At 46.5% G+C, this 10,952-nt stretch overlaps 1 protein-coding gene across 1 annotated transcript in view; it reads right to left on the bottom strand.

Moving 5' to 3' along the window:
* Positions 1 to 3,507: 3,507 nt before the first annotated feature.
* Positions 3,508 to 10,952, bottom strand: part of LOC103769387 (tetraspanin-7-like) — a gene marked incomplete at its 5' end in the record, with an annotated part of 20,620 nt that continues 13,175 nt past the window's right edge. Inside the window, 2 exon segments of the mRNA XM_008936578.1 lie at positions 3,508 to 4,631; positions 5,004 to 5,076. Coding sequence (XP_008934826.1) covers positions 5,008 to 5,076 — 69 coding nt within the window.

Raw genomic sequence — 10,952 nt, 5'->3', positions numbered from 1 at the left:
CTGTCTCCCGCTTATTCTCCGTCAATAGAGCACACAAACCCATGGCTTCTATGCAAGCCAGAAAGATGTCCTCGCTTCCCCTCTGGAAATAATTCAGATTTTAAAAATACTAATGTTTCTTACTTGGATGAATAATCTACATTTTAAGAACAGATAAGGCTTTCAAAAATGACTTGTCGCTTCTGAGTGCCCTGAGAAGTTTTGAAAGGACTGGGTTCCCAAAAGGTAGGTTGTTCAGTGCTTTCTGAAAGCTAGAGGATGTATTCTGAAAAACGTCCAGGCAGTTGACCAAAATCTACCACTTCTGAAAGTCTTGGCCAAGACACCCCAGGTATTGACTTCATGGAAGGACCGCAATCTAAAATAAGTACTTGGTGTTACCTATAGATAGCTTCAGCAGAGACCAAAAATAGCCAGGCTGCAGTTGTCACGGAGCAGAAGAGACTCCAGAGCTCGAGGAGCTGCTGCCTCAGCATGGCTTGCTTTTAATGAGCTTGCACAAACCAAATGTCTCCGGTCACAACGGACAAAAATGAAATGTCCTTTGAATAAAATGTTTCCTGGCTGCAACAGGAGCAGGTGCAATGACAAGCAAAAGGCAAAAACAACAGCTTTTTTTTTTTCGGGAAAATTGGGCCAAGCTGGTAAAAGCAGCTTGTAGAAAGTTGATCAGATTTTACTTGTTTGGGGGGCAAAAAACTTACTTACAAAAAAGAGCAGGTCTCATTTGTATGTTGAATCATGAAGATTTCTGGTTTTGTTATACAGGTTCATAGTGAAGCAGCCCTAACTCAGCCCTGGTAGAAATCTGACATCCCAATCAATCCTGCCCCTCCAGTGGGATGCCAGGTATTGTATGCATGAGGCTTGGCTGGCAGCAAATTAATTTGCTAATCTTGAAATTATCTTAAACAGTAATGAGTCATTAAAGGGGAAGAGCCACAGAAGACAAACTCATTTTAACCCCTGCACTGGATGTTCCAAGGAGCTGCAGATACTTCTTGTCTCGTAAGCAGTCCTGCAAAGCAATTCTTCTTCACAGTGAGGCTTGCCCAAGGATGGTGACAGCCAGCAAGGCCCTCCAGCATGGCCACCTACTCTCAGAGCTGCAGCTTGATGCTACTGTGAAAAATCACCTTCACAGCAACATATTATCCTCTTGGCAGTGCTTGGACACCTCCTCCTCAGCAGAAGCAAGCCCTGGGAGGCAGCTCAGAATGGGATGCATGTGCCAGCTGAGGCTGCTGGTTGGCCTTGCAGCCAAACCCCTAGCATCTCACCCGGACTAAAATGAGGTGATCTCGATGCCGCTTCTTCCTCCTCCCACAGTCCCGTTCCATCTCCCACTTTTGTCCCTGAGCCATACTCTGTTCCTTGCACACCTCCTGGGACTCATCCAGTCACCCTATCACCCACTTCGACCCTCAGAGCTGCCCACCCTTTTGCCCAGCTTGAGCAGAGTGATTGCAGTGAGTGCAGTTTGCTCGGGGAGGGACCAGGCAGCCAGAGCCAGTCGAGCACCTCGGGAGCCGGCCCCCTCCACCACTGGTTCCTTCGTGCCAGAGGGTGGGCCTCAGCGCCCCAGGCCAAGCCTCCCTGGTTCCCCCGGGCTGCTTCACCTCGGGAGGGAAGACCCTGCACGCCTGCGCCTGGGTGACACTGACCCACGGCCCGCAGCTCCAGCCTGGTTCCCTTTCCGCTGCCTCACTTCTCCCCGAGGCGGGAGGCGGGGAAGGCTGGGGATGCTGCGCCCCGGGCGGGGATGCCATGATGTCAGCTAGCACAACTCTCCTCCCTGGAGCTGCTGCACCGCCCCAGCATGAGCCAGGGGCGGCTCACCGGGGAAGCCCCTGGCAAGTCTTTCATCAGCCTGATCCTCTCCACGGCAGCTGTTGAGAGCCCAGTTAACACGCCCACCCCGTACAAGCAGGAGCGCTGCTGGGCTGAGGGAAACAAGCGAGCACGCACTGAAGGGCTCTGCTGAAGGGACTTAATTCAGTGCTTATGCCTTAAACACCATTTGTGAGCGGGGACAGGCAAGCTGGAGTAGTTTGGAGGGCTGCTGACCTGTCACCCAACATCAGCATCTTCAAAAGAATCAGCTCTTGGCCCAAACAACTCTTTCTTTCAGGAAACAGAAAAAAAAAAAAAAAAAGAAATAAAACCAAGGACACGCTGGTGCTTTTCCACTCCGGAAGGTTGCTGGTGGCTCGGGAAGGAGGAGGTGGCAGCCTTCCCCCCTCCCTTGCCTCCACAAGGTGGGGGAGACCTGTCTAGGGATGAATAGGGGAGGGAAACTGGGGCAGCTGGTGGGCCTGTTCTTTCTGGTGTGGAAAAACATCCCCCCCAAACTTCCTGTGCTTGCTGGAGAAGGGCTTTGCTCCAGCATGGCGTAACCCCAGCAACCGAGTGCGTGCCCACCGCTGTTTTTAAGCCCTTGGAAGAGACGGCGAATGTGAGTGCTGTGACCGTGCCGAGCCGTTTGATCCCCAGCAAAGGATATACAAACTGCCCAGCATTTATGCAGGACGTGTGTTGGTGTTCTCCAGGTTTAAGGATGGCCCGGTCCCTCACCGCAGATGCTTTACTGAGGACAGATTTAAATTCGTGGACCATCTTCTTTTTCTCTTATTTAAAAATCTCCGTTTCTCTTCCATGCTCTAAAAATGCTGACTAAAGCCAAAAATGGCACTGGGGTTTTTAAGACATGCTGCCTCAGCATCTGCCACCAGGTTTTTGCCAGTGTAGCTGCAAGCCCTTTTACAGCTGTGGGTGAGAGTGCATTGGCCACAGCAGCACCACGCACGGCTTCATCAGGAACTGGTGCTGGAGGCACCATGCAGGGCTGGCCCCTCCAGGTGAAGGGCCGGAGGAACCGGGTGGGTGGCACTGATGGATGGACAGAGGGATGGAGGATGGGCTGGGACGCCAGCAGCTGTGCGGACTGTATGGACACAGGTGCTGTGCAGCTCCTCTGGAGGGCCACAGGGCTTCCCTCCTCAACTCTTCTCTGTACACCTTGCCAATGTAAGGGCTTGGTCCAAAACTTCCAACACTTTATATGTTCAAGTAAGACATAAGTGCCTGCTTTTCCATGAACACAACAAAAATAACAATTACCCACCCTCCTCAACCCCAAATCCTTCTTCTCCCCGTCCTCAACAAAAGCAGAGAGAAATGCTTAGTGCCAAAATTGTGTGCGGTGCTAAGGACAATTAAACACTGCAGAACGTTATCAGTCACAAGAAGAAAAATTGCATAGCAGAGGGTATGAATTTGTCACATGGTGGAACCAGCTGTGGAAGGTTTTGCTAGTTTTGAAACAATACCAGCTCTTCAGCTTTTTTTTTTTTTTTCCCAGGGGAGTAACATTTTTCTGTCACAAGCAAGTTAGTCGTTAAAATATGCATTAAGACATGTCACTCCAAGCTGTACACATTGTTTCATGTTCACTTCCCCCCCCAAAGAGTTTTGTTATGACTAAAGAATGAAAAGGAAGCAGCTAGAAACTGTAATGGTTCCATTTATTAATACGTATATCACAAATACTCACAATATCAATGCATTCCTGTTGGCATGCTAGACAGAGGCATTATTAAAAAAGTCCTATTTTTTTAAAAAGGTTTTAAACTTTTGCTTTCCCCCAAAAATATTTCATATGCCTGTTTTTTTTGTGATTTTTTTTTTGTGTGTGTGTGTGTTTTTATTTCGATTTGATTCAACAATGTATTTGGTGGCTGTAACCCCAATGCAAAAAGAAAGAAAAAGAAAGAACAGGAAAAAAAAGTATGAAGGCCGCAGTACAGCACAGATCAATTAGTTCATAACTACCTAATAAAAATAAAGGAAGCAAAATTCCTGCCTTCACAGTAAGCAACAACACAGCTTAATAACAGTATCACACAGGATCAGGTTCAGAGGCAAAATGCACTAGACAAAGCCTACCGGGATACGCACTAGGCATACAACACTGAGAGAGAATCAAAGATGTAGAAGAACATCAGGAATAACGGTTCCTTTCACGCACAACATTTTAACATCATTTTCAAGTATCTTTATGTTATGTTACTGATTCCTTTGTTTTTGGGGAAGGGGGCCGGGTGCAGGGAAGGGGGAAAGGATGAAAACCTTAGTAAAGCAATAAACAAAACAAGAAATTAAGATAAACCCAAAAGAATATATATTTCATATAATGGTTTATATGAACGTGTGCAACACTTATTAACCATGGTGAGAGGCTCATTACGCCCTCCAGTCACTACATGCACAGCCCGATCAACGCTGTTAATGAATTACCTTTGTTAACTTACGATGCAACTACTGTGTGACCAAGAACATGGACACGGTGCCGCCCGGCGCTGCGCCGCAGGGGTGGGCTCTGGGCCTGGGGGCCGAGGGGCTCGGCTGCTCCCGGTGGCACCGTGGTACTGCACAGAATGGTTCACTACGCATGGGACAGAGGTCGGGAGGTGGGGAGCGAGCGCGCGCGCACGTGCTGGCTCGTGGGGTGCGGGTGTGCGTGCGTGCGTGCGTGCGAGAGACAGTGTGTGCTATAACATTCATTTCAGTCTTTCTCCAATCCTGCGGCTCCTGGTCTTCAGGCAGGCTCCGGACATCGTGCTCCTGAAAGACTAGAGAACAGAGGGGATAAGAGACCGGGTGTGGATCGCTTCTGCTGCTAACAGCACTCAGGGCAGGTATTTTGCCCTCCCTTTTCCACAGAAAAACTGAAATGACAAAACATTCCACAGTACCTTGCCTGCTGGTTTTTGTTTAGTTGTTTTTTTTTTTCCACCAGGTAGAATATTGGAAAATTCCATTGAAATGAAATGGGAAATTTCATTTGGGAAACGAAAATCCCAAAGCAAAGAACCCCACACAAAGACTTAATTCATGATGAAGCACCTAAAACTTGTCTGCTATCTTCAGCAGAAGCAGCGCAGGCAAGACAATATGCTGGGGCACATATGGCACATACTGCAGGGAGAATGGGGAAAGCTCACCTTGTTACACCATCTCGTACTGGTTAGCAGTAATAAACCGGGACAGACAGCATGCCAGCAGCATCCCAATCAACTGTTCCAGACAAGGACAGAAGTAGAATAGAATTTAAGTTAAATTAAACAAATGCAGAGCAAACGAGAGGCCATGGTAAGCAAAGACTTCATGTTCTGGAGTTAATATGCACAAAACTTATGATTTATTTTAAAGACTGTAATCAGAAAAACAGCATTAAAATCTCCCATCTTTGGCTGGATCTTCTCTTGGCTTTTATCAGAGTGTATTTACTTGACAGGCAGCATGCCTTTTTGCTGTTTTTCAATCTTTTTGCCATTGCCTGGCCAAGTCAGACATGGATGGTTAAACTCGTGGGGGTATCAGCACACCACTGGCTGTGTTTCCCTCACAAGCTCTATCTGGGTCCCTCACCACCACCGAGAGCTGGCAGCCCCCTTAGCTTTGTTAACAGTGCGCTGGGGAAAAGCTTCCTAATGGAACAGAGTGGTTATGCTTTCTTTACAAATGATGCAGCACTGGAGAAATGAGCGTTATAAATCTGGAAATAAATTAAAAAAAAGTCTTTCACTATTCCCTTGGCTGTCACTCAGATTATTGAAAACAGATCCCTGGCTTCCACTCGTCAATAAGCACTCAGTCATTTCAACGTTTTGCCTACTGCAGTTTGTCAGCATTTCCTGCATGTGCCAACAGCGTTAATATCCTATAAATAATTCAACCTCACTCTTCTCATTTGGATCAGTCAATTAATTAACTCATGAGCATATTCAGCTTGTCGGAGCTCATCCCTGGCTACAAGGGATGAGGGGCCATGTCTGCAGATGGACCAGCCTGCCCTGGACCTGTGTCTGTCCCAGCTGCTCCAGCTGGCCTGCCCAGCCACCACCTCTGCCCATCTCCTTCTGCTGTGGGCAGGGCACATCACAAGGGAGTGGTGCTTAAGGAGGGGGTTCACAACCTTTTGGCAACCGTGGAGCTCCCTCAGGCCCCGCACAGCATGCGTATGTAAAGCCTGGCTGGCTGCTTGTCCAAATTGGCTCCTTCTATTTCACGCTTGGGACTGCATGCCCTTTCCCCTTTCAGTGCTCAGTGCTCCCTGTTAATACCATCATCAAAATACACATCTTCTCTACCAGCCAATTGCTTGATTTTGGCTGGCATCACCCACAGCAAGACCAATCTAGGGTACCTTGAATCCGGATAAACTATTTTCTGCCTCTAAGACGTCACATTCCTGGTCAGGCCACACTTAATTTGCCAGAAATTTGCTCCCTCTCCTGTTTCAGTGTCCGCCAGAACTGTTCTGGCCATCTCAGAAGGGCACAGAGTCACCTTTAAAAGCAGGCTGAACCCTCACTGTCCCCCACGTGCATCCCCTGATTTTGGCACCAAATACTAAAGATGACACTGCATTTTGTTAGAACTAAATATGGGGCACAGATAACACCTCTTGGCCAAACTCCAACAAAAACCTAAGCTAAAAGGGTTTAGGGGATATATTTACAGTTGCCAAATGAGATGTGGGTGCTTGAAAACCCTCCCCAGCTTTTGAAAACCTCACTTGATACCAAGAAGACATTTTAGCCATCTTGTTGCCTTTTTCTGCTAAGCTTCTCTAGACTGTTGTTCAGGCAGGGAACTCATTTGGTAGCTGGAGTGCTCATGAACTCATCCAGGAGGCCGTGGACCCACGACAATGAAGGTGCCAGCACTGTCTGGCTGGGTTTTGGATTTCCACGCTTCAACAGTCCAGTCACTGGGAGGATGAATTTATCAGTTTGGCAGTTTGGAAAGCGTTGCTGAAAATCCACCACATTCTGTGGTTTACTGGAGAGGTTTTGTGGCTCCCACTGCTGACCTGTGTGACGTCTGTTCAGCTCAATTCCGTTTTGGAGTATGGTATGCCTCCATGCTTTGACAGGCAGAACAGGGAAAGTGCCTCTGGGTGGCCCTGTCACACCCACTTCGCTATCACTTTTCTGCATTTGTGGTAATTTTCAGGTAACTTTTAATGCCTGTGCTCTGAGGTACCTATTATTTCTCATCACAAGCATCCACATTATGGCTGGCCATTGTTGTTCTGGACCACAGTCTGCTGCTTCTGTCAGGTTAGAAGGGGAAAGGTGCTGCAGCCCATACAACTAGGAAGCCATGGGCTTCCCTTCAGCTGTGTAGCACACCTCCCGAGCTACCTTTAATTCGGAATTCTTCTGTTTTACACAGGCTATAACTCTAATAATCAGCACATCTAAGCTTTGTAGCATTTGCAGGCACGTGGCAATGTTCTGATTTAGTGAGCCACTTGTAAGAGAAATGGCAGGTTACACACAGAATCATGAAATCATTTCAGTTGGAAAAGACCTTTAAGATCCTTGAGTCCAACCATTAACTTAACACTACCAAGTCCACCACTAAACCATGTCCCTAAGCACCCCATCTACATGTCTTTTACACACCTCCAGAGGTGGTGGCTACACCACCTCCCTGGGCAGCCTGTTCCAGTGCTTGACAACCTTTTTGGTGAAGAAGTTGTTCCGAATACCTAATCTGTTCTCTTGATACAACTTGAGGCCATTTCCTCATCCTACCCCTTGTTATTTGGGAGGAGAGAGTGATCCCCACTTCACTACAACCTCCTTTCAGGTAGTTGTAAAGTTCTACCTTGATCCTCCTTTTCTCCAGGCTAAACCAAACCCAGTTCCCTCAGCTGTTCCTTGTAACACTTTTGCTCTAGACCCTTCATCAGCTTCATTGCCCTTCTCAGGACATAATCCAGCACCTCAATGTCCTGCTTGTAGTGAGGGGCCCAAAACTAAGCACAGCACTTGAGGTGTAGCCTCACCAGTGCCGAGTACAGGGAGATGATCACTTCCCTAGTCCAGCTGGCCACACTATTTCTGGCACAAGCCAGGATGCCATTGGCCTTCTTAGCCACCCAGCACACTGGTGGCTCATATTCAAGTGGCTGTTGACCAACACCCCCAGGTTCTTTTCCGCCAGGCAGCTTTCCAGCCACTCCTCCCCAAGCCTGCAGAACATATCTTTCTGATATTTGTCCTATTTATTAATTCTTGGCTCTGATCACAGATGGTTTATACATTTAATTTGCTATAGTACCGTAATATTTAACCTCCATATTTCAAAAATAATGGCATGCAAATCAAGCCTCTGCATACACATTTTATACAGCATTTCTAGCTATGAGCAGGGCACATCAGACCCATAACAGATATACTAGAAGTACTTCGAACACATATAAAGTCACGTATTTTCCAGGTTATGCAGAATTCTACATTTGACCACGGGCACTGTCCTTTCTGTACCAAGAAGAGGCGACACTATATTAAGTTGCTAGATTTTCCTCACGGTGCTCTTTTATTAGTCATAACTACAGCCCTCTGCACTTAAATCAGGTTAGAGGTTCCTGGTCTTTGAAACACAAATGAGCGCTCTCCACACCCTCCCCTTGCTCTCTGCATTTGCTTGATCATTTGCAACCTCTGCTCCTCAGATGGGAGGAAGCCCCTTATCCTATTGTGCTGCAAGCCCCCACAGCTCTTTTGAAAAACCAGAGGAACAGGCATAAAAGGATTCCTGCAATGAAACTAGCTGCTAGAAGTTGTATTAGTTTCTCTTCGCTCTCCTTGTCTCTCAAATTCCCCATCTCAACTTTTATGCACTTCTGAAATTTCATTTTATTTTAGAGTCTCTGTTTTTTGAGCGCTAAGATGCCAAGCTTGGTTCTGCATTGGTATTCTCTCTCACTTTCTCCCTTTCTTCCATTTTTTTCTAAGATTATCTTGGGTTTCTGAACTATTATATGGAAAACTGAGAGTTTGCCTTGGAACTTCTGGTCTTGGCCAAGAAACTTGAAAATGCTGACAAATTCTTTGGTTTAGAGCACCGTGAAACTCCTGTTTCTCAGGCACATCTTCTATACTACCATCCTGTTCGCCAAAGCTCAACCCAGAGTGAACAATGTAATGCATGAGTCCTTCACCTCTCCATGGTTTCTAGCAGTCATCTCAGGCATATCTCAGTTCTGACCATTGAAATACATCCACAGCAACTTCCTAGTAATCTCACCTCTTATCATACACATGATAACTGACTTTTTAATATAGTTACTCTGCAGGAGTTAACATGGACTGGAAGTTGTCCTGCATGATGTATTTATTATTACTTACTAAACTCAAGAGAAACTGAAGTGCAATTTGAATTTCCATTTTTTTTTGGGTCTTGGATATCTTCACCATTTCTCATTCTTTGAGAGAATTTCTATAAATAGAAATGTGTTGAACTACCTTGGAACTCATCAGCAGGTGAAGTAAGATAAAACTTTTTTTAATCACCAGGAATAATTGTTTAGCTCAATGAATTACCTTGCCACATTCTCAATATGGAAGTCTCTAAGCATCCAGGTTCCCTGGCTCTGCTTTAGAAGGCAGAGGATTTTCTATGTCACGTCACTCGCCTGAGTCAGCCTCATGTTTCATGGTACACCTCCAGCACAGGTCCTGTTGCCATGTGGGATCCACAGTGATTAGTCTTTAGAAGCAATCCAGTCTTATGCTGGATTTCAAGTCACATATTGCATCCCAATACGGATCCCACTCCCTAGCCCTGGTGCAAGATGTGACAGAGGCGTAATCCTGTGCTAGGGCAAAGTCTCAGCCTCCCTGTACTCAGACAGGAGTTGCAGCAGACAAGGTGGATGATGTCTGCACCAGAACTGTGTCCACAGTCAGGCAGAGCTACTGCTGTTAGTGTGGACAGTAAAGGGAGCAGTGACGTTGCACTGTGGAGAGGGACTGTAGCCACATGAGAATGTATCTTCATATGATGGGAACTGTGCATGCCCAGCAACTGGTTTTAAGCACACAAAGGGCACCTGACTTCCAGTTCTTTAGTACAAAAGAAATAATTTGGCCTTAACACTGCACTGGGACTTCCCTACTCAGGGATGCTATTGCAGCCACAATCTCTAAACTCCTCTAGACTCTGTCTCTTGCATCCCTTAAGCTAACACCTGCACTGCAGTTTTATCTAGGCAAAACTCTATCATCTATGCTGCTTGAATGATTTTATTCTCTGTTGGGCACAACAGAGTGATCATTTTGCTGCTCTGAAGAGCACCTGTTAAATGGAAATTATTCCAGCTGGAAGTCAGCATTGTCATCTTAGTCTAAAAACAATCAAAGTGTATTTTATTGTTATTATTTAAAATCCGAGAAGAAGTGTAGACAATGTCAGCAACAAAGCCATTTTTTTAAAACTCTGTGACTGATTGGGAGGTCTGTGTTAGGCCTATAAGATGTTCAGTGCCATTACATCAACTTTCCCTATTTCTGGGAATCAGCACATTCCCCACGCTAGTCAACAACTAACAAATCATGTGAAGGCAAGGCCCTTGAGCATGCTTTACTGAAGAAGAGCAACATGATCTAATTTGTCTTTTATCTAGATTAAACCTATTCTCAGCAGGCAGAGCAAAACCTCGCCTTCAGCTGGAGCTCTGCCTGGCATTACTGCCAGCCACCATTAACCTGAAATCAATTTGTAAGCATCTCCCCTAATTGGGTCCAGTAAAACAGATTAGGCAGTAAATTATAACTGGCCTTCTCCTATTCCTCACACCCCAGGAGAGCTGCATTTTTCTTCTCTGCATCCCCTCTCTTCTCTTTTTCACACATTCACAAAGAGCCCGGGCAGCTGGACATCTGCTCGGGGTGCCGGAGCCTTCGTTGTCACTGGGAGCTGCAGCAGGGAAGTACCTTCCCCTCGTGCTGCCTGCAGCCTGTCCTCCTAATCTCCCCCTGTGCCAAAGGGCTCCTGGTGCAGGGGCCACACTCTGCCTGCCTGCCTGTATGGAGCTCACAAACAACTGATGACCTACAGTAAATGTCCAGACATGTGTTAAAATGCTAACAATT

Source organism: Merops nubicus, unplaced genomic scaffold, assembly GCF_000691845.1.
Source record: "Merops nubicus isolate BGI_N331 unplaced genomic scaffold, ASM69184v1 scaffold13733, whole genome shotgun sequence".
Classification (NCBI taxonomy): Eukaryota; Metazoa; Chordata; class Aves; order Coraciiformes; family Meropidae; genus Merops; species Merops nubicus.
Note: the sequence above shows the minus strand (reverse complement) of the source record. Positions and strands in the feature narration are given on the sequence as shown.